Here is a 25,803-nt window from a genome sequence, read left to right on the forward strand (position 1 = left end):
TTGTAAATCAGAACTCCCCACAACTGAACGAGCATAGGGATACACAATTATTTGTGTCTCAGAATTCCTGCAGTAGGTGGATGCCCTTGGTTACCTCCACAGGCTGCGCTGCCCATGTGCACTTGGTCAGGATGTTCTCTGAGTTGATAGAGGGGAAGAGGTGAAACCCAGTGACAGTTCTTGATGGCTCATTTCAAACATGTCACTCAGTAACTCTGTCATATTTACCTGGAATTCTCTCCAGAAAGTGTTTTCTTACCAAGATTCTTTCTTTCAGCAGGAGACAGAAGAGATTGTGGAAACTGCAGGGAGATTTTGTATCTGCCTTGCCAGTAGAAAGGCTTTTCCATTAATAGTTACAGCATGGAGGTTATTAAAGCTGTGTTGCCGAAAGCAAATGGTTTGAATTTTAATGTGTGGCTTTGAGTTCAACATTTTCCCCTTTCTCTGTTCATTAATTTCCTCTTATATTCCTAAGCATATACCGTGTATTACAGTACTTTTCACAGGAATTCATGTAGTCCGATGTTAAGTTTTATGTGGATTCTTTTTCCAGTCAATTTATTAATACTTAAAAGTTTCTGCAGTTTGAAATACAGGAGCAAGAAAGTCCTTAGTCAGGCTGACTAAATCTAGTGATACATGGTTTAAATTTAACAAACCTGACAAGAATGACTTCTCTTTCTTGGTCCACTCTTGATTAGAATAATCCTATTCTGATTTTTCTGCAAATGCTTTCTGCCACAGTGGTCTACCTGTGAAGTTTGCACAAACTTAATCTTAGGTTTCTGTGATTGTGATGACCCCCGAGGTATTAGAAAGTCTCCTTTTTCCCAACCCCACAACCGAAGAAGAAGTTGAGATTCGTCGGTTCTGCTTTTCAAGGTTGTTTCTTTTTTCTTACCTTTAAATTCTTTCTCTGACCTGCTGAGATCTGTTATGCAGGTCTGGTTGTGGCACACACTGCCTGCCTTTGGGGTGGTGTTAACATTTTATACTAAGAATTACATGTACTTTACTTACAATAATTTTCCAATACCTATCACCTATGTTAGACAGTCTGTCTCTACTCTAAACCAATCAGAAGTGTCACCATCACAGCAGAAGATGGAGGGCAAGAAGGAGAAGAAGGATAGGACATGCCCAGATTCCTCCATCTTGCCTCTTGAACCCCCATTCTAAAACCCCAAAATTCTACTTTTTCACCCTGTGACAAATTAACTATCATTCTACTCAAACTCTTGTGGCTTGTAAATCTTCAAAGATGGTAATTTTTTCCATGAGCTAAAATCAAAGGCACAGGTGTTTTTGACTCCGTGCCAAGGTCTCTGAGCCCCTTGCCAGGGTCTTGAATCACAGAGGGCAGCCAGAGGAATGTCCTGGGTCCTGACAACTTCGTACCATACCTAACATACCACACACTGATTGCTGTATACCTGTATGAAAACCATGGTTTTCTGCTGTTTTTATCCAAAAAGGCTGCATCTGGGCATGCAAAAGCTCCTTTGTGGGTACAGAAAAATGTAACCTTTGGAAAAAGCTGATGGGCTGATACTATGCAATGTAGTCTGAATTGTATTGATAAAATTTGTATCATTTGAACAAAATAAAATAGCTAACTTTACAAATCATCAAGGGTTTTAAATACTGGTGATAATCCCTTTAGACACCACCAGTAACTATTAAAAGAAGCAGAAAAAATAGCAATATGCTAGCTTTGTTGCTTGAGTAGTGATTGCATTCCTTTTAATGCATCCTTAAAGTAAATTAATCAATCATATTAAAATTTTTTAAAAAAGGAAAGAAAAAACTTTAACTTCTTAAGGAATTAAGTGGTTGCAATTCAAACTATCCCAAACCAGAGATACAGACTCCAACTGTGAACTATGGAAACAAGAAAGCTTTAATTTTGAGCATAAAACCAAGTTAATTTGTGAGGTTGCACCAAACACAGTTCTGTACCATTCAGCTTGCAATATGGTCTACCACCTTACAAAGAAAACCTGTAGCCCCTTTTAATTGATCTCCTCAGACTGGCTTGATTCAGCTAATATATTATTCACTTAAAATAATCCTAGCATGGGTGGCAGATTTTGATAGACTAGTTAGTGTATGCAACAGCTATACACTGAGTTTGGTAAGAACCAAGTCTGGGAGATACATCACCTGTATCCTGTTTGCCAGCCTGTCAAACCAAACAAGACAAAAATAGTAAAGGTCCATGTTTTATTCCACAGATTCACAACTTCATGACTGAGCTCTCCAGACAAACGGTTCACATCAACCTCAGTTTTGTCATTAAATGTGGCTACAGGAAGACTAATTTGGTGGTCTTTGTGAGTACCACAACTCCTGTATTTGTGGCTGTCTCCATTTTTAATACTCATATTTTCCTGTGTGGAGATTTCTTGTCACACTCGTGATTTTTTCTAGACATCCACAGCTAAAGCTCCTGTTTCCTGCTGCAGTCCTGATCTGCAGATGCTGCTTGTGTCCCATCATTCAGATGTTGTTTGCACAGGGCACTGCTGTTATGGTTTTACAGTGGACTGTCATGATTTATCCCTGCTTGGCAGCTGAGCACCACACAGCCACTTACTCATTTCCTAGCCCTGGGGGCGAGAATCAGAAAGGTAAAAACACTGGTGGGTTGAGATAAAAGCAGTTTAACTAAATTAAACCAAACCAAACAAAAACCAAACCAAACAAACAAAAAAAACCCAACCACAAACAAGAGGGAGAAAAAAACTTCGAAACCCAAGAAAAACAACAAACTGATGCCCAGCCAGTTTCTGAGCCCCTGCCAACCTCCATCCCCATGGTTTGACAGCTGAGCATAGCATCATATGCTGTGGGAAATCCCTCTGGTCACTGGGGGTCAGTTGCCCCACTGTGTCCCCCCACAGCCTCCTGTGCACCCCCAGCCCACTGGGGCATGCTGGCAGGGCAGATTGCAGAGGAGAGAAGCCCTTGGTTCACATTTCCAGCTGTCTAAGGCCTCACTATCCACCTCATGGCCCTTTCCCCACAGCCATGAGCAGGCAACTGATGGACACAGCTTTGGCCAGCAGTGGCTCTGTCTTGGGGCTGGCTGAAAAGGGCTCTGGCCAACATGAAGGCAGCTGCTGCTCACAGAAGCTGCCCCTGCAACCTTCCCACAACAAATCCTTGCCATGGAAACCCAGCCCAGGACACCAGAGAAACCCCACAGATGTTGAGAGTTTTTTGCAGGACAATGGACATGTACAACATATGCACAATCCACCCTTCAGAGAAACTGAGTAAAGCCACTATGCCCTTGAAGGACATGAAAGAAGAACACACTCAGAAGCAGACAGTTCAGGATGCAAAGGCAGACAAGAAAACTGCAGCGAAACACTTGAAGAAGAAAGACTACGTAAAATTAACTGAAAAATTAAAATGCATATGTAAAAGGATTTAACCAATCATGTATTACCTTGAGGTGTGAACAATAGAAAACAGTATAAATATAACTTGCTTTTTGTAATAAATTGGCTGCACTTGATCATATTGATCATGGCATGATGTCCCATTAATGATCCTCCACACACAGAGATGTACACAGCATCTTCTTCCCAAAGGGCAGATGCCCTAGAGAGGCTGCCAGGCCAGGGACAGAGCAGCTGCTAGGACACATGGTAAGAAACCGTCTGTGTTTGTCAGTGCTGCTGCTCCATGGCCTTGACAATGTCTTCAATGGAGGGATAGCTGCTCTCCTGGTCACAGAGCATGCATGGACTCCTGAATGCCCCCCCTGTCAGTAATTACAGAGATGTTTCACATGAAATGATGTAGAAGGTGTAACTTGTGACACACTTTCCATTTTAAAGCTGCAGTGCTGGTCCTAGGTGCACACTGCGCTAGGCAGCTGTGTGGAAAAACAGCATGAAAACACAAGCTCTGCTGCCCCTTTGTGGCCATCACTCCAGCAGGGTCCGGTGGGAATTGTTGATACATTCAAGAAGGCTCTGTTGGTGCTGTTATGCAGGTTTTGACAATGGGGAGAAGGTACTGACTAAGCGATGCTGGCAGAAACTGGGGAAGCACGGCAAGCAGATGAGAGGGTCCAGGTGTCACAAAGGACAAGGTCCCTGATCTTGAGATTTGAGAGCAACTCAACAAAGCAAGGGCAGCCTTACATTCCAGGGGCCATAAACACGGACATTGCAAACGAGTCCTTCTTTGAAAAAGCCAGACAGGAAGATTGGAAGCATGAAACAAAATTATTAAAGACCACCACATAGCTCTGAGAGACAGATGGGACTCCTGGAGACAGCAGCAGATGCATGTCTGGTTCAGACAGGGAAGACTGAGCCTGCTGTGCTAGTGAGGCTTCAGCCAGAATATCAGAGAAGTTATCCCCAAAAACCCCCTTGACATAGACCTTGGCAAGTACTGGGATTTTGCACAGCCATAAGAAATTCTGCCTAATTACTTTATTTTTTTCTTAACAAGCATTTGGAAAGCCCGTCTCCTCACTTCCTGCCTCGGGACTTAACATGCTTCATTGTAGCTACTACTTCCATAGGCACCCAATTCATGGATCTTCTTTATTTAAGTCTTCCTTTAAGCAAGGATTAAGTATTCTCTATAATAAAGTTGCATTAAATTGCAGAAAGTAGCAATCAAGACAGAGCCTCTTTCTTGCTACTGTATGTAAAATTTTAAATAATGAAACAAAACATGATATTTGAAGATGGTTTATTTTAAATGGTATTCTGAAATTCGTGGCTATATATAAATTTTCCAACTATGAAGGTTAAGGTTGCATGGTGACTGTCTTCACAAAGACTGCTCGGTCAGTGATCTGAGAGCTGATTCCATTGAAGTGGGATTACTCAGAGTACAGGATGGCTTCTGGACGCTTGTAATCCATGAAGGCACCAACACCAAAGGAGGGAGGCCTTCCTACATAAAAAGCTAATCAAGCGTACCCTGGGTTGCTATGGGACCTTTGCTGAATTTGAGAGCATCACCAGCAGGGAAAAGTCTGAGACAAGCCAAGGGTCACTGTGGAAAGGCCTTTACACTGCACTCACAACTTGGAGATAGACTGGAAAAGCCCCTGCAGTGTGTACCTTACTCACTGTGCTTTATTCCTCCCTCAGCTGGGCCAGTGACAGGGAAAAAACAGAAAAAGGGAAAAAAAAAAGCAGCTTATGCTAATATGGTAATTTAAGAGTGATCTTTAGAGACAGAAACTTTTTAGTGGCAAGTCATAGGCATGAATAGGATTTATGTTAATGCTGAAACTTCAGTTTAGATACCAGACACAGGGTGGGATGAAATGTTTTACCCCACAGCCAACAGACAGAAAGCCTTCACCTTTTGGAATTCCCATGGAAGACAGATGAGCTACTGCCTCTTCTCATGTTCCCCAATACTAAAGGCAGATATATCAGTTTGTTTTACACACAGACAATTAAAAACGCATTTTAGTAATGTTTCCCATTAAAACTTAACCCACAGCACAGTACTGAAATCAGTGCAACAAAATGACAGGAAGGAGTATTTACAAGCATATTGTACTGTACCAAATTTGCAAGACAAGAAAATTCTGAAGTGCAAAGTTGTCTCTATTCTACACAGACAGAGGGATCCATTTTCCTGCTTGTTGTATGAATGACTATCATTGTTACAGACACACCACGGCTCCATGCTGAGCATCCAAGTGCCCAAACACCATCCCTAGGCTGACAGGCAAAACTCCTCTACCAAATCCAGTGAGAGGCAGACATTAGCATCCAAGGGCCAGGTTTAGTCCCTCAGCTGCTGTACATGTGTCACATGCTGGATAGAGAGTAACTACTGAAAACTGAGGAACACGAAACATGGAGGAAGTGTATTTAAATACACAGAGGAAGGTATTTAAATAGAAATCCTACAAAGAGCTTAATGGTTTGGTTTACAGTAGATTAAAGACAACCACTGCTTTTCTTAAAACACAAAACAGAGGGCACAGCACTCCGTATTTTATTCAGCTGCAGTTCTGTCCTGCTTCAGATGGGGCACAAATTTTTAAAGATTATTTACACCAACATGATTTGCAGGCTTAGCCATGACAGCTTCTAAAACCAGAGAGAGGCCACAAAACCAGGCTCTTGCAGCATTAGAATATTAAAAAGTCACAACTCAAAAAACCTCACTCTTAAAAATTACTACAGGGAGCTATAAGAGAAGGAACATGGCTGCTGGGTTTCCAGATTCACTGAAACTCCCAGTTCATTCACTCATATTCTTAAGCATACTGGACAGTTAATCTATATCCTATTTACAGTAATTCCTGCTACTACCCAAGAAAACCAGAAGAGAAAACTGCTCATTGCCTCACAGCTCTCTCTCCTTTGCAAACTTAACAGTCTCCAGCTTATTTTTTGGCAAAACCATCCAATGTTTACCACAGGTTTTCAGCTACAAGTAAATAAAGTTTGTCTTGAAAAGCAATGCATGTTAAGTGAATTAATTTGTTCCATTATTCTATTTTTAAACTACTACATCATATTTACTGAAACAGCTATGGCACAAGAGGTTATACAGCTAGGCTTAAGTAATGCCATCATCTGACACAATTCACTTGGTTATGCCCCAAACTATTTACAGTGAACTTGATTCATACAAACAGCTCAGCTTGAGAAAGTGTCCAAAGAATTCCAAGTCCATAAAATAATCTTTCCTTCCAAGATGTTTGGGAATGACTTAGTCATGATTTGTTAATTTGATTTTAAGATGTTCCTCTACAGGAACCCACCCATGGGTAAAAGCTGTATTGGAAATGAGTCGCAGGACCTACAAGTACATTAGCAAATGAGGGTAAGTCTGTGCCACAGTTTGTAGCAGATAGAAGGGAAAATGAGGGGATGAGGGAAAATGGGGTCTAGTCTGAACAGAAAGAAAACTAATTCAGTTGAGATGTGTATATATTGACAAAGAATTCTGAAAAACAATGAGCAGCTAAAAAAATTGTGATTATGAAACTGAGTTAACTGTATCTTGATCCTTAAAGGGGGCAGGCTGAGAAAATGTTGATGACTACAGCTAGAATACATTTTTAGAATTAAAATCTCCACAGTCTACTCTGGCAAAACCTAAGCTGGTATTTTAACAATGCAAGAAGTCTAATGAGTCAGCTGATCAAGTTAGGAACAGATTTGAGTAACTCTTCATGAAACGTACACCAGGTCCCTGTGCAGCACCAGAAGAAATGGAGCCATTTCAGGTATGTATTCTTCTTGATACTCATTATCCTCTACGCTCCTGCAGAAGAGACACTTCTTCCAAAGAAATTCAGCTCACTTTACACTTAGTTTTATGCGCAGATCTGACAGGAAGAAAAATCCATCATGGGAAGCAAGGAGGTCTGCATTTGATCAACCCATAATCGCCAGCATTAAAAGTCTCTTTGCCTTTTGCATCAACAAATTTTGTAATTTGGTCCAGTATCTCAGGAAGAGTCTTGAGTTCCCTATTAACCTCCTTGGCAGCTTTTGTTTCACAGGCCTTCAAGGAGTTACACACCTGCTCTCTAAGCTAAGTGTCTCCAAGCCCCATTAAGGATTTTAGAAGCACTGAATCACAGCACAGTGTAAGGTGAACAAAGAGTACAAAATGAGGAATGTGTTTACAGTTTACATCGCAGGAAGTACATCTGCCATCATGTTCGCTGGAAGGCTGCTCAGTTTCTTTCTCAGGCCAAGAGAAGTGTAGCAACTGGTACCCAGGGATTGCAAGGCTCTCAAGTCAACACATGCATCATATGCCTTTGCATTTGCAACAAATCAGAAAGATGTTTTTGTTTTCCAGGGCGTTTTGCAGTGCTCAGCACTAAAGAATGCTGTCACATTTTCCACAGCAGGCAGAAATAGAATGGATTTTGTAGAACTTGCTGCTTCTTTCTTAGCCTTGACTGGGCTTGGTTTCTCACAAGTTTTCTTCAGAAAGACCTGATTTTAGTGCAATACTGCAAAACCTGAGAAGCAGCACTGTTTACACATAGGGCATAAAGAAAATCTAGAGCTTGGCTTCCCAGCTATGCTATCAGCTCTTCAACTTGTCTTTCCCTCCTGTTTTCCTGACAGCTTATTATAGACACCACCCATCTGGAAACACAGCAACTTCCAAATACGTTACCTTAGCATGACAGCTTCAGGAATTCCAGTGCAGGGGATTTGAACTGTCTGCAGCCTTCAAACTTAACAAAGCTTTGAAGATTCAAAAACTCTGAACGAATTGCACAGGGATGCTTTCCTTTAAAGCACTTCCATATTGCTTGCTGCATCATTTTCAGATACACTTTGATACTAAGGGATTTGGATTAAAGCACAAAGCTAAGGTACCTTATTACAAATTCTGATATAAAAACCCTCATCTATAGAGGAAAGAACAGAGACTAATAGTTTCAGAACATAAATTGTACTCCTGTTATGCAGAACTTGAAGTTTGCCAAGTTCTGTGCAAGTCCTGTGACATATCATAGGACTGTTACAAACCAAACCCAGATTTTCTTCCCTCACTACAAATAGGTGAATTCGAACACAACAGGGTTCTAAGCCTGAACGACAAAACTTGAATAAATATAACTGTTCATGCAAACTTCTGTTTGCAGAATTGGACATGATACAGCATATAAGGTAATGGAAAAACCCTCAAGCATTACAACCATTATACTTCCTTTGCTATTTGTGGGTAAAACTAAACCCACAAAAAGCAACTCCCTAGAGGCACAATAAGAACATTTAAGCCCACTCATTCTATGATATCCCATTGAAACCAAAAGTAAGTCAGATATAAATAATCTCCAAGAAATCCACCACAATCTAAAGCAAGATAGACACATATTAACAAAGATAAACTAAATTAGCCTTGTAAATGAAAAGAGGAGAATCAAAAAAGGAGATCAGAACAAAAGCCCCAGAGTCCTGTGAATAGAATTTCAAAGCAAATTCAAAGCACTTATGGCATTTAAGAAATCTGGCATCCACTGTCTTTTTGAGGCTTTATATTTGGTTCCTTCAGAGGTTTTACTTCTTCATCTGGTTTTGGTTTATCCTGCAAACAAGAATAAAAAAAAAACCAACTAACATTACATGTTATAATCTAAGTCCCCCCTTTTTTTCAAGGCTGAAAACTTTGAGTAAGCCCCAAGAAAGAGGGAAAAGACAACTGTTCTCTAAAGATGTTTCAGCATCTTTAAATGAATCCCTTTCTAAAAAATAATCTTTCTCTAGCACGCTGTAATGTTACAGGACTTGGTAAAAAATAAACTGATGTTCTAGATGCTGGCAGTGGGGCAGAGGTTAATTGACTTGCCCCTGGCACAACAGAAGGATGAGTTTAGGTGCTAGCCTTGTGTCTGCTTCCTGCACTGAGCTGGGGATTGTTATGGAAGAGTCAAACTAACTCTGTATGATACACAGAATAAAGCCAGAGGGAAAGAACAGCACATGGGATTATCTTACAGCATCCTCCTTTGGCCTCTTGGTGAGATCAAATGCTGCAACTGTTTCAGGAGTCCAATGTGCATTCAAAACAGGAAACTCAAAAGGAACAGGCTCTACTAAGCCATAGTTTGCTTTCAATTCCAGCTGGGGAGCTTCTGCTGGCACCTTCTGGAAATAGCTGGAACAAAATACAGAAACGTATTTAAAATATAGTGCACCATCGCTGCAAGTCTTGTTTACATTCTAAACAAAACAATCTAGGTTTTCACAGTGGCAAGCACTGCTGCTCTCTTCCATTTCATTAAGGCACTGCCTAACATGCATTCTGCCAGCAAGGTTCACAAGAAGAAAAGCAACTCCTTCCTAGTATTGTTATTTGTTCCCTAATTATGTGGCGGGCTTTCTCCTACTTAATAACCATTATTCCCAGTGCTTCAATGAGAAGAGCATCTTTTGTCCAAAAAAAGCTTTCAAAATACAAATGAGGATTTAAAGTACTTTCCAAAGATGAAGAGGACAGTTCTTTTCCTAAACAGTCCTAATGTGCCATAGTGGATGATGGTAACACAGCAGCCCCCCAACAGGGCAAAGCCTGATTCAGGTGTCCCTCCGCCCTTGGCAGGGCAGCAGGAACTCACACACTGACACACTCTGTGACACCTCCCGTGCTGCACAGAGCTCTCCCAAAACAGTCACTGCTTTCTCTTTCCAAGTTTTGTTCTAGAGGGACAAGGATGTGCTGAAATCTCCCTTTTTGGAAGGACATTAATGAACAGAAAGCCCTATTCACAATATTAACTATACTTGGATTGGTAAAGCTCCTAGCACTCTAAGCATGATCTTCACTGAAAGCAGCCCGGTGTTTTGACTTCCCTGCTTGCAAAGCAGAATCACCTACTGGTCTTCTCTACTTCCGCCTCTGTCCTCTTTTGCCTACTAGATCCAAGGAGACAGGAAGAGAGCATTAGAGCAACACAGCAACTTCTGCAGATTTTGTCCTGTGCAAAAGGAAAAGTAACCAGGTGGCTGAGGAATGAGGGAAGAAAATTGCTCAACCTCTCCAGATGTCAGTCCAGCCCCCCCTGCTGAACTGGAACAGGACACCGAGTGGGACAGCACTGACCCACTGCAAATCTGCCCAGAGAAAATTATAAAATTGCAAATTTATCTGTAAGTTACATGCCATGCCCCAAAGGAATATAACAACTGGAGAGTAAAATTTACCATCCCATCCTGAAATAAAGGCAAATGATGTAGCACTTCATGCAGAGTGCTGTACCAACCATGAATTACTTACATAAATCCATTCTCTCTCTGGCATTTTTCTAATGTGTTCTTAATCAAACTTCCTAATTTCCTAAAGAAAAGATGTCCAGAAGGTTTGGCAGTAGTCCCAGGCCCTTTGGTTTCTCCATATTCTTTGCACAATGTTTCAGCCTTGGCAAAAACTTTGCAAGAAAAAAAAAGGAAATAAAAATTATTTATGTGACCATCCTAAATCATGGTTCTGCTCCACAGTGCTTCATTCTTAGAAGACACCAGAATCCTTAGAAGACACCAGTCAGGCCTCTTCTTGGAAACAAAACCAAACCAGTTCAAAGACAGCCAAGATTTACTGCATCCAACAAGTGACTAGTAACAGGAAAAGACAGCTTTTTGGGTGGGAAGATGCAGAAAAGCATTCTTATATGTGGGGCAAAATGCAACAATAAGCCCAAGAACTGTGCCACATGGTAGGGAAAAACAGAGGCTATGAAGGTGTCCACACACAGCTGATGACCCACACCAAACAACAATAACTGATATGGAGTGGGAGAAAAAGCACTCTTCTCTGAACAGCCGAACAGTATTTGTTTTACTCCCAGAAATCCAACTTAGTTTGTTCTTAATAAATTTCTGATTTATTTTAAAAACTAATATTAAAGTTTCCACTTGGAAGATTTGAGCATTTTTATACATTGAAGTAAAGTTAGGCAGTGCAAGCCAATGGGGTACAAATAGCTTTGAAGAGAGAAGACTGGGAAGAAGACCTTGAACTACTGCAAACTTGCCTGAATATACCTTTCAAATGAATAGAACAGTTACTGAAATCTCTTTAAAAATAAACATGCAAGATCTAGATTTACTATTTAACCTCCAAAGCAGAAATGGCTGTACTACTCTTACATACAGACCAGAAAACAGGATGACCAGACCACTGGTTTTTATACTGTATATTACAGGCAGCTCAAAGTCAGTCTTTAAGCCAGGCTAAGAAGATTAAAATTTTCTGCAGAAATGTTATGAAAGACAGTATTTGGTAAGACCAAAAAAGAAAAAAAATACACCATCTATATTCAAAGGTGTGATGGATTTCCATCAGGTGACAGGTAAAATCTTTATGGGAGAGCAAATTAACACAGTACAGCAAAACAGAACAGGCATGGCATCATCAGACTCGGTACTCCAGTCTCAACCACACTTACATTTTTCTGATTCCTGCAGAGATCTGATCGCTTCCCCACATTTATCACTCACCAGCAAAGTCTGGCCATGGTAACAGTATGCCTGATGGAAGAGGACAAAATCATTACCAACATCCCTGGGCACTTCCTGCACCAATCCCCTTCTCCTCCCTACAGCAGTTGCAGCTCTTTAAAGCTGCCATTCCCTGCAGGTAGTTGACAGCTGAGGAATCCAAGTCAAAGCAGCATTCACTGAGCCATTAATGCAGTTCCACATGAACTCTGTGAACCAGAACCATGAACACTTAGTACGAACTGAGCTGTCTCAGCTCTAGCCAAGAGTAACTGAGCTGCACAAAGCTGTTTGACCTGAAGCACTGGCACACAGGCCAGTCCAAGCTCTCACTGTAGCAGTGTGCAGCATCAAGCCCCAGCACAGAAAGAGAATGAACCCCAGGCAAGTTTACAAAGCTAAGACCAAAAACTAAAACTACCTGAACACTCAAAAAATTAATCTGCGACAAACATCACTGAATCTAGAAGAGATGAGGTGTTCTGAGATATTTTGTCATAGTCCAATAACTTTTCCACCACCAAAAAGTCCCATTCCTTCATACCTGTGCTTGAAGGTGGTATTGTATTCCAGTGAGAAGTGAATTGCCTATTATCTATTAACTAGTAAACACAACAGGTAAAGGAACAATCCCATCAACTAATGCCCACCTTGCCCCCCTTCCTTCAGTGTCTGTTCTCACAGTACAAATCTATCTAAATCTATTACTGCCCAGTAGTAGAAATCACTCAAATTTAAAAAAAGAAGTACCACAACTCTGAGCCTCCCTCACCTCTCAAACCTGCTAAGGCAAGCAGATTTTAGCTACAGATTCAGCCTAAGAGAAAGATAATTATGTAAACTGCTTAGCTTGGGCCTTTTGTACAGTATAAAAAAAACAGATTACAGGCTGTGGCAGGCTACAAGACACAGCAAATTGAGCAGCTGAAGATCTCAAGGGAACTGCAGTACTTGCTAGGAGATCCATCAGGCAAATAGGGACAACTCTTGGAATGGTACCTTTTGGTACTTGATGCCGTTTCATTCAGGGCCTTCATAAAGATGCTCAGCTCTGAACTCTGCCTAGGATCAGACTGTGATGTAGATAACAGAGAGCACCATTATGCTCAACCTGAATGGCTTCAGTTAAAGATCTGTGATCACAACAAATCCACACTGCTGCAATTTCATTTGGCTCCCTAAAAACTGTTCAAATGTCACTGACACTGCACAATTCCTCTTCACAGTATGCAAAGAAAGTCAACGCAATACTTAGCCCCCATTCCCTATGCAGCCCTTGGCAGACAGACAACAAGCTGTCACCGCTGCCACCCAAAGTACTTACGTAGGCCATATAGAAACAGCTCTTCAAGTTTAAGTACTTCCTCCATTTACCTGCATAGGTTGGATCCAAACTGGATAATGTTTGATCTGTGAACACATATGTAAAGTTATTCTTAAGACATTTCTATAAAGAAAAACCCCAAACACATTAAAAGACCAGAATTCTTAAACTTAGCACTAGATCCTAACTCTAAAGTATCCAGAAACAAGGGACAAAAATTCCTCCATAAAAATACCAAAGATATGCAGCTATCATGCAGTTGTCCCTAGAATCCCTGAAACTGCTGTCCACTAAGTCTGGATGGCTAATTCTCTGAGTATGTTTAGGCAGCATTTCAAAGTTGTTCCTAGCTTTAAGTTCCAGTAATGACTCCCATACTTCTGCACTCCTCCCACTTGCCTCAGTAAGCCCAGAGACCATCTTACTCATCTGGAAGGTGGTACATAATGAACCCACTCCACTCTTCAAGCTCTGCATCATGATCTGCTTCCCAAAGGCAGCTGGAACACGCTCCACTGACATCAGGCCATTTGTCTGCTGCTAGTCTGTTTTCCTTCACTAATGTTTCCTACTATCAGCTACAAAACAAGATTCCCACAAAACCAAAAGGCCTTATCATAATACATGCTGATAACTGAAGTCTTAAATGTGCTAAATAGAAGCTAAATACACACTTCATATCCACCGAGAACAGCATTAATATTGCAATTTATGGGTAGGTGAAGTAGCTCTGCTGGCAAGAGAGCATAAATCAAGGATATAAATCACTAAGGATATAAAACAAGACACTCACCAGCTTTTTGGTAGAAGTTGGCTGTTTCATAAGCAAGAGCAGCTATTAGGCCTGGATTGTGTTTCAGCTCAATAGCCCGAGCAATTGTGACTGAAAAATAGTTCCACACCATGGTTAAGTTTAATTGAAATGTCCTATCACATCAAATCAGCAGAGGCATTTAGGGTTTTAAAACCCCTGCATGAACAGAAAATAGATGTTGTGCAGTCAAGCAAACAGCAGAATAAAGACAGATTGTTTCTTGGATAGAATGATTCCAATTTAATAGAAAAACTGAAGGAATATTAGCCTTAAGATTAGCTAATAAACAGAAGCTGCACATATTTTAAAGTAAAGGAACTAGGAATGCCTATTAGGCAAGCAAGGTGGTGAAAGGGTTGCATGAAAGGAAGAAATAGGAAAAAGGAGTAATGCCACACACAAGTTCTTCCAAAGTAAAAGACATTCTATATTACAATTTTAATATCAGACTGATTTTTGGCATTTTCCTTTTATAATTGTAACATAATTTTCTTTAAAAACAACCTGCCCCATTATGCCACAGTACTTCAGGAGAATAAAAAACCCATGGTCTTGCTGCCAAGCAGAATTCATGAGAGAGCAATGATGCACAAAGAGTCATTTCCCACACCCAACCACTGTATGTTTGAAGATACCTTCTTGAGCTTCAGCTTGACACTGTATGATGTAGGAGTCTATAAGTCGAGCTTCTAAATCTCTTCCCTTTTCCACGGGTGTAATCAATTTTGGAATGTGACTTTCCTAAATACAAAGCAAGTCTCAGAATTAGTTTAGGCCCAGTAACAGTGCAAAACAAGTGCCTCATTCCTAAATGGATGGGACACACTGAGTGAAGGTCCCAAGACAGCACATGTAGCACATGATATAGGCAGACAAACCACTCTTCCAGTGCCACTGGGAACGAGTTGCAGGGATTGAGTGATACCACAACATATCAATACCTTTCTGTTTCCTGCATCATTCAGGTGCTCTCAGGTATGTGTGTATAGCAAAGGCCTCTCTAAGACAAGAAGTCAAGTATTGGGAGATACCTTGAAGAACAGACAGCAAAGAAAGTCCTTCTACCTTCAGGTGTTTAAAAATCCCAGCTGCTATCTTCAGGCTGCGGTGAACACCTTTTGCTTCATCTTCTGTTATACTGAGAAAATAGAATGAATTGGTAAAATTATAGTTAGAAAGGGACTCTAAGTGTCATTTAGTGCCACCTCTTGCTTTGGGGCACCACATTTGGCAACAGCAGATCAGGTCAGTTATAGCTTTGTCTAGATGAATCTTAAATCCTTCAAGAATCAAGAGTCCATTAATTCCCTAAGTGACCTGTCCCACGCCTGTGCTACCCTCAGAGTAAAGGAGCTTCTTACAGTGTCCAATCATGAAATAATCACATAGAACTTGCTTGAAAGAAATGTAAGATCCTGTGATGACTCTCAAGTAAAAGGCAACCTCAGTGTTAGAAGCCAAGGATTTAGAGGTCTGTAGGGTTAAACGTCAGCAGAGCTCTGATGTTAAGAATCTCACTTTTCTACATGGACATTTAGAGGTAGACTGATGAAGGGTTTATTGACAACTGACACTTTCTCTGTATCACAGTCATGTAGTACTACTGCACTTGGTTAACAGAAGCAAGAAGGGATTGAAGTGCTTGTGTGTAAAGACCAACTGCCTCCTGGAACTCCTCTGCCTGAGCTGGACATTTCCTATAGCAGGCAACCCTCAGAACCTGCTTAAATCTTCGGTGGAGTATTGCTGCAGCAGAATTGTTAAGAAAAGAAAATCACTTACTCTTCTTTTCCAGCAAGTCTTGATGCATATTTTGTGTACCATAGAGCTACATTAAATCCCATGGAAATCAGTTCAAATACTGCATCCTGCTGGGCACTAAAGAAAGACAGACAAAAACCCCTGAAAAACTTAATGTGTTTGGTTTTGTTCTCACATCTCTCTCTGACAGTTCACGTAGCAAAAGTCAACACTTCTCTCCATAAAACATTTTTCATTTAAGATGTCAACAATTTCCAATTCCAAACCTCCTTCTTTGCTGAACTGCCTAAGGGAGACAGGAATTTTTTTACTTATTCCCTTTAAGAACACATAATTAGAATCTACCACATTCAGATGCCCACCCTTCCCTTTTGGGAACTTTTATTTTAAAACTGTAACTTGAGATTTGTTTAGCTGTGGCTGACATTTTTCCATCTCTTTTCTTTTTTTTTTCAATTGCACATTTTGTGGAAAGCCTTGCCCTGGAATGTCCACTTTAAAGTTGTACTGCTAAGTTAATAAGTCAGAATCTGTTACAACTCTCTCAAATTAATGTTACTGTAATTATTTATGTAACTGCAGACAAACAGCATGTGCAAATGGCAGGAAATTTCAAAAGCTAAAAACAGAGTCTTTCAAAAGACTGAACTTGCAATCACAAGCTCAGTTTAGCTTAGGAACTAGCAAACCTTTTAAAAAGAAAAACGTGGGAGTGGGAAGAGTAATGTTGGCACACGTAAAAGTGTGCATGACCGTGAGAAAATTAGAATAAAGTCCTAATCAACAGATTTTCTTCCATGGGGAATTAAAGCTTTGAGGAGGTCAAGCACTTCTAGCTAAAGCTTGACAAATTTGTAGGCATTATTATACAACTGGATTAACTCCAGTAGCAAGAGACAAGTGAATAATTCAGAAGGTTACAGATCTGTATTCCTCCTGGAAACAGAAGATTTGTTTGTTTGAACCAAGAGGACATGTACACGGAGCTTCAGATGACAAGAACAAAATCAGATCTTTAGCAACACTAGAATCTCCAAACACACAAAAGTTCCTGGTCAGGCAATAGTGCCAAATTAAGTTTTAAACTGCAGTGACCTTTGTTACCATGCTCAATTCACCAATACCCTCAAGGCTCTTCTTCATACTTCTCTAGCTAACTGCAGGTTCAGTTTGTAGATCAACTGAGACCCAATGGATCCTTCTATCATTATTGTGCATTCTCGCAGTTTATCATAAAGGCCAGTAGGCACACTTCAGAACACCTAACACAGTACAGCAGTTACCAAAAACACAGCAACCCTTTTTAGAAACTACTTTGTGTTCAAGACTTTGCTGCATTTCTGTTTCCCTTCAGGCCTGTGCATGTGTGTAACAGAGCAGCAGAGAGCAGCTGCATACCCTGCACCCAGAAAAGCACACGCACCTCGGGACTTGTCCTTGTAATGTGTCAGTCCACTTGAAATTCTGAATATATCTCAATTTACATTCTTGGGAAGAGTCATCCAGTGAAAGGATAAAACCTACGGAATAATAAAACAGGCAATCTCAAAGTAGGAAACAGAAATGAGTAATGAAGGAGATTGATCAACATGAATATAGATATAGGAATGTTTCTTGCTGAACCCCTCAAAACCCCATGTCACTTCCTGGGGTTTTTATTCCTCAGAAACTTGAGAACAAAATGTGGAAAAAACCAACTGGCTACTTGAGGAAACTGCTTGCCCAGCATGTTACCAACTCAATTCTGAGAATCTTGACTGCTCAAGGAAAACCTGGCGGATGTCTGCATGTCCCATACGGTGACAAGTTGGGAGTAGGACTTGTCCAGGTTGTTCAAGGTGAGCAAGTGGCTGTCTCTGCCACCATAGTGGCAACCAGGAAATTCCAGAAAAAGCTGCCTGGTCAACAGGGAGAAGGAAACGGGCTTCTAAGTATGGGCTCACCTAGTCATCACCTATCTCCAAGGCTACAGGAAATTGGCTCTTTAAGTCCTGTAGCCCAGAAAACAGCAGTTAGTGGGATGAAGCTCACGCTATGGGATGTTCAAATCCTAGCATATGCAGGCCCAGGAATGTTTTAGTGAGGCTGAAGAGGGGCCTTGGTCTGATCAGGTCTTACAGACTTTAAGAGGTCAAGAGCTTGCCATAGCAGCTACTGGGGCTATACCTGTCAGTGTGTCACATGTTTATAAAATCAGAAAATACCTGTTCCTTTCACATGCAGAACATTTTAGCGGCCAAGCATGATAATTTCCTGAAGAAAGTATCCAAATCTTGGCTGTTGGATGCGACATTAGCCTACACTCTTCCAGGAGCTCATTAAACCAATGTTTACTTCCCACAGACCGAAAGATCCCACTTTCCATGAATCAGCTGATTCCTGAAAACTCAGTCTTAAGAAACCTGGCCGAGCACTTGACTGCTAAGAGAGAGCTACCCAAATATTGGCAGAAGGAAGGTTTCAAAGGAATGTGTCAGCACAGCTGAACCATCTACTGAAAATGCAGACACCATGCTAATGAGCACCTACATATATACACATACCTAAGATAAGCAGCAGTAAAAGGTAAACTTGCAACAAGTCTATGGTCTAGTATTAGACAAACCAGTAGTTTACTCTGAATACTAAATGAAATAAACTAATTAATAGACTCAATGTATACTTAGGGAGCAACTCACCACTACCTAAAAGACAAATACACATTTTCTCCTCCAACAGGAAGCAGAATGAGGTTAAAGGCAGGAGCAAGGCTGCCAACACGTAGTACTGGCAGGGTCACAAAGGACACTGAAACTTGGAGAAAAGGCCTGCTGAGCAGCCAGCACTGGTATCAAGCACAGAACCCATGAAGATACTCTCCTTCCTAAGAAGTGCAAAGCTTCTTTACAGGAGATCAGCACAATTAACATTCTGAGAAGTGCCATTAAAATTGTACCGATACTTCTCTTGATGAATTAGTAATAGTGCTAATAAATCTCCCTACCTTGCAGAAGAGAGAAGTACAAGTCAGCTGCATTCTTCATAATTTCTGGATTACAACTTGAATCTGTAAACAGCTCCAATAGCCGTGTTCGAGACAACCGCAAGTCACTAAATGAAAGGAGAAAAAAAAAGAAAAAAATCCCCCTAAGAAATCCTATTAAAAACGTACTAATACAGAAAAATCTTCCTTTCTCCTCTGGATACATACGACTGGACACGCAGCAGTGGATAATCAGTACTCGATCTACTGTTCCAACACTAGCGAAAATAACTGTGCCTTTATCTACCAAGAGGTTGGGTGTACAGAGAGGAAGGGGAAGCAACAAGCAGGAACATTCTTCAACATTAGAATGGGATGATGACATGAAGAGATAAGAACAGATCTGCAAAATAGGCTGAGGTCCCTTTTCGTTACATTCCCATCCACAACAGAACAGTCAGACCCTATCCACTTATGAAAATTAAGCAATCTTCTGCAGAGGAATGCACAGTCATCAGAAAGACAATGAAGTGTTTAGTCTTTTGCCTCTCCATTTTTATAATTGACCTTACTGTGCATTCAGAGACTGGAGAATTCCTTCTCTGTAAGCAAATGTTCAGTATTAGCAGTGTCTTACTGCCTCTTTGCCTACACATCTCTAGTCATCTTCAGCTCAAAAACCGAAGAGCAACCCTTACTTTTAAGGATGTCCCCCAAACTGTAAGAGGCAGAGTGAAGCCAGTCCCAAGTACACTTACTTGCAAACCTTTGTTGCCGCTGGAGTGGTGGTTACCCCATAATAATTAAATGAAACGGGAGCTGTAGCCTTCAGAGGGTTGCGATGGAACCAGTGGGTCATTTTCTTCCTGCAGTGTTGTCTATGCCAAATCTAAGGAGTGGAAAGGAAAGAACAGCTGCAGGAACAGGTGCAACTGAGGTGCTGCCCATGTCCTGGTCCTCTGCTTGCAAAAAGATATTCCAAATGTAAACAAGTTATTTGAAATTTTTTTTTCCCCATTTGAAATGCCAAGCTTCCATATGCCTTGTGCTCATCATCCATGTGCTTTGTGTGAGAATTACACTCTCTTGAAATACAAATGCTTTCTGAGGCAACTATTTTAAGTTAGGCAAAAAGTTACCACCTACTTTGCTCTATGTGAGCACACACATTGCTAGGAAAAAAACCTCCACATTTGTTACCTCCTGCATAAGGATGAGCATACCTGTAAATTACATGAGAAATATCTCAGGATCACAGAATCAATTGGGTTGGAAAGACCCTAAGATTATTGAGCCCAACCTTTGTGAGAATACTACCATGTCAACTAGACCATGGCACTGAGTGACATGTCCAGCCCTTCCTTAAACACCTCTAGGGATGGAGGTGGGTGACTCCACCACCTCCCTGGGCAGCCCCTTCCAATGTTTAATAACCTCTCCTGTGAAGAAATCCTTCCTAATGCAAAACCAGAATTTCCCTTGGCACAGCCTGAGGCCACTTCATCTCATCCTGTCACTTGATACCTGGAAGAAGAGGCTGATCCCCAACTTGCCACCACCTCCTTTCAGGGAGTTGTAGGGAGTGATAAGGTAATCCCCGAGCCTCCTTCCTCCTTTCCAGGCTAAATCTCAATTCACTGAGAGCACTATACTGTGTCTGGTCCATCTGTGAATAGCTTGTATTTGGGAGCCTTTGGTATACATGAACCTGCAACCATAAACCCCGACTGAAAACGTGGATCTATTTAACCACAAACCCTGACTGAAAATGTAGATCTATTTACACAGGTGTATCAGACCTGGAATGTTGGGAGGGCAGAGATAAACCCCAGTCTCTCTCTTCTTTTGCTTCAATTTCAGCAGCCAAATATAACACAAGCATCGCAGTGAGTTTTACAACAGCAGTGCGGGGTGATGGAACATACTGGGCACATCCTGAACATGGGAGGGCCCTACTGGATAAAAGGTCACTATGAGACAGAAAAACTGAGAAGCAAGTGGTGTACTCTCCATTTCAAAGGTTTTCCAGACCTCACGGGACAAAGCCCCGAGCCCCTAGTGTGACCTCGGAGCTGTCTCTGCTCTGAGCAGGACGCTGGACCAGAAGCCCCCCACAGGGCCTCCATCATCCCGTGGTCCTTTTGGAATCACTTCAGTTCATCCCTATAAAAACACTCTGCAGCTTTGCTGAGAACAAAACAAACAAAACCAAAACAGACCCAAGGTCTGCCAGCACTGATTCTCCGGCACTACCCAGATCCCTCACACCGAGCAGGGGATTCGTTCATCGCGTCGGCACCTATCACACCGTGCTTACCGAGCCGGCACCTCTCGGGGCTTGTCCGTCAGGCTAGCGGCTGTCGCGCCGTGACCACCCACCTGCGCAGCGCTGCTGTCCCCGCGGTGTCGCAGCCCGGCCCGGAACGGTCCGGGGGATCCGCCCGCGGGATCTCGAGGCCGCGGGACTCCGGCCCGGCCCGGCTGCTCCCGGCGGTGGGTCACGCGCCCGCCGCCGCAGGCTGCGCCAGCCGAGAGCCGATGGCACCACCCCATCGCTGCCGATCGCATCGACCCCGCCACTCGCCCTCCTCCCCACCGGAGTCCCCGGGCCGCCGCCAACAACAGCCCCGCGGCCGTAGCGCGTCCCCCCGGGACAGCGGCCGCCGGCACGGCCGAGGCCCACAGTCCTCCCGCGGGAAAGACCCCCGAACGTCACCAACACCGGCAGGAACGGGCACGCCAGCAAACCAGCAACGGCACTTGCCCTCCCGAGGGGCGAGACCGCCTGCGGTGCTGCAGGGGGGGGGGGGCCGCCGGGACTTACCTGGGCACGGCCGGGAACGGAGGGAGGAGCGGAGCGACCCCGCCCGGGCCCCGCCCATGCGCACGTGACCGCCGCCATGACAGGTACCGGGGCGGAAGTGGCGCCCTCGCCTCGGTAGCGATGGCGCGCGCGGGTGCGGTCAGCGCCGCCTCCCCGGCTGGGCGGTGCAGGCGGGCGGGAGGCGCCGCCGCGCTCGGTGTCCCGGGGTTGGGCCGTGCCGGGCGGGGCCGTGCCGTGCCGTGCCGTGCCGTGCCCAGCCGAGTGGCTGTCTGGCGCGGTGGGTGCCCCGGCGCGGGGTGAGCATGGTGCCCTAGCGCTGGGGCTATGTCGGAGGCGGCCCGCAGCCTCCTGCAGCGCTGGGACGCCAGCTTCAGGAAGGGTACCGATTTCGACTCCTGGGGGCAGCTCGTGGAGGCGATCGACGAGTACCAGATGTGAGTGCGGGCCCGGCACGGCTCCGGAGTTCTGGGCGAGGCGCCGGGGTGAGGGACCGGCCCCGGCTGGGGCGGGGCAGGGCACGGCAGGGGGGCCCCGCAGGGCCCAGGCCGCGGCCCCCTCGCCCATGGGGCCCCGCTGGCTGCTCCGGCCCTTCCCCAAGATGCTGGGCCAGGGGCCGAGGAGTCCCCTCGTGGGGTGCCCCGCCGGGGTGCGAGGCGGGAGCCGGCTGTCCTGCTCTCTTGGGAGGGTGGCAGCGGCCGCCGTGGAGCTTGGAGCAACTTGGCATTGTGGAAGGTGTATCCCTGCCCATGGCAGTGGATGGAACAAGGTGTTCTTTAATGTCCCTTTCACCCAAACCAGGCCGTGATTTTGAGAGTGTGGGTTGCCAGAATGGTTGGTTGGTGGAGCCCCCGACGCACCACTGGACTGGGATGCCCTATCCTATCACCCTGTTGCCCTGGCACCATGCTTGTGGCAGCGGAGCAACCTGGCAAGTGGGCTGCCTAAGTATCAGCCTTAACCAAAAAACCCCACACAACCCATCAGAATGAAAAGGTGTCCAGCACATGTTGTGTCCCTGAGGGTATCAGGGTGGGAGAGTGGGGAACCTGGCAGCCCCAGTCAAGTTGGCTGGCACAGTGTGTGACCTCACCATCCATGAATCCTTTGGCAGCAGAGGAGTATTAGCTACAGGGCATTGATGATGGACTCCTTGGAAACACACCTGGTACCTTTAGTCAGATGTTCTTCCCTACTACTCCATTTGCCATGACAATGAAAGTTATTTCTTTGTGATTGCAGTATTTCAGGCGAGGCTTCTCATGGTGAATTTTCTGGAAGTTGACAAGAGGGTTCACACTTGTTTGCCAAGAGAAAGTCAGCTGAAGAGATGCTCCCTGAGGGATCTTTTAACAGCTTTCAGGACTGGTCAAGTTGGGTTCTAACCACGCTGGCTGCCAGTTCAGTTGTCATTCAGAGAAACTGGTCTGCTGGCCCCTTACCGGGTGGTCAGGAGAGGCTGTAATCTCATAATTTCATTCACTCACCAGGAAGGATAAAGTGTTACTTGTCACTGCAAGTTCAGTGATAGGCAGTTTGCTGATGACCTTTAGAGTAGGGCAGGCTGTTACTCTACAAAACTTGGCAGAGAGATGAAAAGAAGTTCTCTTCCAGATCTGTATCTCGGCAGAAAAAAAAAAATCATCAAGAAGTAAAATAAGATATTTTTACTAACTGCCCTTATGTGGATGTCTACAAGGAGTCCAGTACAATCCTAATTCTTTAAACTGTCTAAGCAGTCTGAGCAGTGAGTTTCATATAATGATATTTCTTTGGAATGAAAAGTCTTTGGGCTCTCCTTCTGAGCTCTCTTCATTGAGAAGTCAGGTGAGTAAACATTTGCAGACAGTTCAGTTTGAGAATTGAAGTGCCACTTCTGTTGCCTTCCTCACTCTGTTGCTTGTGTTGGACAAGAGCTGAGGTGATCTCCACACCCTGGGTCTGTTCTGACCTGGGAGCAGTGTGGTGTCATTGTAAGGAAGCTCCTCTTGGGTGGAAGCTGCTCTTATCAGTGAGTTTCTACTAAATACTTGTCAGTAGATGAGCTCTGTGGTCTGAGGAGTCAGTAGAAAGGACAGAGAAAATCAGGGGATTACAGGGAGATATTTTCTAGGGAGGAGCAAAACCTTTATCCTGTATCTTTAGCAGGTAAATAAATAAATTAATAACAATATCAAGCTGTAGGATACAAGTTGCAAAGAAGCAGCACAGGAAAAGATGCTGAGCTGTAATTGTGGAGAGACATTGCAGGATGGGTTTATAGTGTTGCCTTCTCAAAGGCACCCTGAGATGGGATGAAGAGGTGTGGTGCTGCTCTTGTCCAGGTGCTGTGAACACCAGCACAGTCTGTGCTGATCCACACAAGCATCTTGGAGAGAAGCTGCTTACACAGAGCTTGCTGATGCTGAGAAAGCTTGGATTTGGGAAAAATAGGAGTCTTGATGGCTGCTGATGTAAAAGCACAATTATGTACCTCTTGTGTCTATCTGTTCAGGTCTTCATGTTGCCCCTAGAAGTACAAGAAGCGTACTTGGTACAAAGACTAGCCCTCAGTCATTCGGGAATTCATGCAGGAATCCTTCGAGCTGTCAGCAGTGGCTTCCCTGTTAAATGTCCCCATCATCGAACTTGGTCTCATCTAACTTTGAACGAGCTTCAAGGGGAATGCCAGATGCATTTATTTGGCTTAGGGTGGATATTTTTTGTCTTAGTGACAAATGGAAAGAGTGTTGTGTTAGTGATGGTTGCAGAAATGTTAATGCTGTGATGCTGCCTGTTGTGGGTGGCATATTGCTGCTATGGTAATCTGTTTTCTTAAATCATTATAATGCTCTTTCTCTGTGTCCCATGTATCATAGGGCAGGGCAGTAGGTAAGGAGTGTACTTTTGAGTTCAAGTATGTTTATGCTTTTTGTCTTTTCTCAGCCCCAGTCTTTCTCCAATTTTGAAGTGGGACAATACTACCAAGTTGTGCAGTTACCTTATCCTGTTTGGTTGTGTTTTTCCTGGTAAGAGTTAAAAGCTACAGTGGCCTCAATCAATATGGGCATTTTTGAGAGCTGATTTTGAGGAAAAGTAAAGAAATTGAATTCTGATTTTTGTTCCTGTGGCTTTGACAACAATCTGTTCTGCTGGATGTATCTTGGTGTATATATTTTATAAGCGCCTCCTAAAGTTGTGCCAATACCCACAGCAGTGGCAGAGAGAAGCAGAGTCCCTTTCACAGTGCAAAATGGTGAGGTTCCAGGAAGTAGCCTATTGTGATGTCCCTGGGTTTCCCCTCCACCCCTGTCCTCCCTCTCCCTCTGCTTGTAAAAAACATTATCTACAGGGAATGGCAACAAGTGCCCAGAGGTTTTGCTTGTTTAATGTTCTCCTTCCTCCTGGGACAGAAACTTTACTCTACCCATAGCTTCCATCCAGCTTCTTTTCGCTCTCTCAAGCTGTTTGCTTACTGTTACTTTTCAAACCCCTTGGTATTCCTGCCTTGGTGATGACAAGGCATGAGGTTTGTGCTCCGCCTGTAATGCTGACAGGCACAAATGTGAGCGGATCCACCCCTAGGCCAAGCCGCCCTGTGCCTGGCTTCCAGTGCTGGGAGAGCATGTGCCATGGCTCAGGGTGCCCTCACCTGAGCTCCCTGGCATCTCCCTTGCCTCAGCCTCTCCCGGGAAATGTGTGTGGGATTGCACCACAGTGGGTCTTCACAGGGGCTGTGGTTTGTTATTATAAAAGAAAGGAATTGTGAGAGGAAAAAAGTCAGTGCTTGTAAAAGGGGCTGTTTGCTATAGTGACCCTCTTACCTGTTCTCCTTTCATAATGCATTAGTCTTTCTTGCCTAATGTAGTTGCATACTTTGTCCACCTTCTGGAGTTTTTTCTTAAGTATGAACTATCATGGCTATAGAAAACTTTGTTTCAAAAGACAAAAAACAAAGCAAAAACACAACAGCAAAACCAACCCAAACCTCTTGGAGCAGCAGTCTGTGAACCTTTTGGCTGACACATTTTCTGGAGCTGAGGTGTGTGTGTTTGTGTTGTGTTCCCACTTTGCAATTTTCTTTTCCCCCATCCAGATTAGCCAGGCACCTCCAGAAAGAGGCACAGTCTCAGCACAACAACTCGGAATTCACAGAAGATCAAAAGG

At 43.5% G+C, this 25,803-nt stretch overlaps 2 protein-coding genes across 8 annotated transcripts in view; one reads left to right on the forward strand and one right to left on the reverse strand.

Annotated features, from left to right (window-relative positions):
• Positions 1-544: 544 nt before the first annotated feature.
• BROX (BRO1 domain and CAAX motif containing) lies at positions 545-21,769 on the reverse strand. Of its 5 annotated transcripts, none has more exons than XM_064414101.1 (13): positions 21,661-21,769; positions 19,595-19,725; positions 18,858-18,964; positions 17,298-17,394; positions 15,896-15,991; positions 15,179-15,251; positions 14,749-14,854; positions 14,093-14,182; positions 13,300-13,385; positions 11,924-12,005; positions 10,756-10,906; positions 9,477-9,636; positions 545-9,066 (listed from the first exon to the last, which is right to left on the reverse strand). In XM_064414101.1, exons 1-13 carry the CDS (start codon positions 21,736-21,738, stop codon positions 8,980-8,982), a joined length of 1,344 nt encoding a protein of 447 aa, XP_064270171.1. In that variant the 5' UTR covers positions 21,739-21,769; the 3' UTR covers positions 545-8,979. The 5 variants fall into 5 exon arrangements, with proteins under 5 accessions (XP_064270171.1, XP_064270169.1, XP_064270173.1 ...); XM_064414099.1 differs by lacking the exon at positions 21,661-21,769 and adding an exon at positions 21,216-21,573; XM_064414103.1 differs by lacking the exon at positions 21,661-21,769 and adding an exon at positions 21,154-21,345.
• Positions 21,770-21,840: 71 nt separating this feature from the next.
• Positions 21,841-25,803, forward strand: part of AIDA (axin interactor, dorsalization associated) — a 29,062-nt gene continuing 25,099 nt past the window's right edge. For all 3 annotated transcript variants that reach the window (XM_064414108.1, XM_064414109.1, XM_064414111.1), the window contains exons 1-2: positions 21,841-22,094; positions 25,733-25,802. In XM_064414108.1, coding sequence (XP_064270178.1) covers positions 21,985-22,094; positions 25,733-25,802 — 180 coding nt within the window. In that variant the 5' untranslated portion in view covers positions 21,841-21,984. The remainder of the gene's footprint in view (positions 22,095-25,732; position 25,803) is intronic.

The sequence above is a fragment of the Passer domesticus genome, chromosome 3, assembly GCF_036417665.1.
Source record: "Passer domesticus isolate bPasDom1 chromosome 3, bPasDom1.hap1, whole genome shotgun sequence".
Taxonomy (NCBI): Eukaryota; Metazoa; Chordata; class Aves; order Passeriformes; family Passeridae; genus Passer; species Passer domesticus.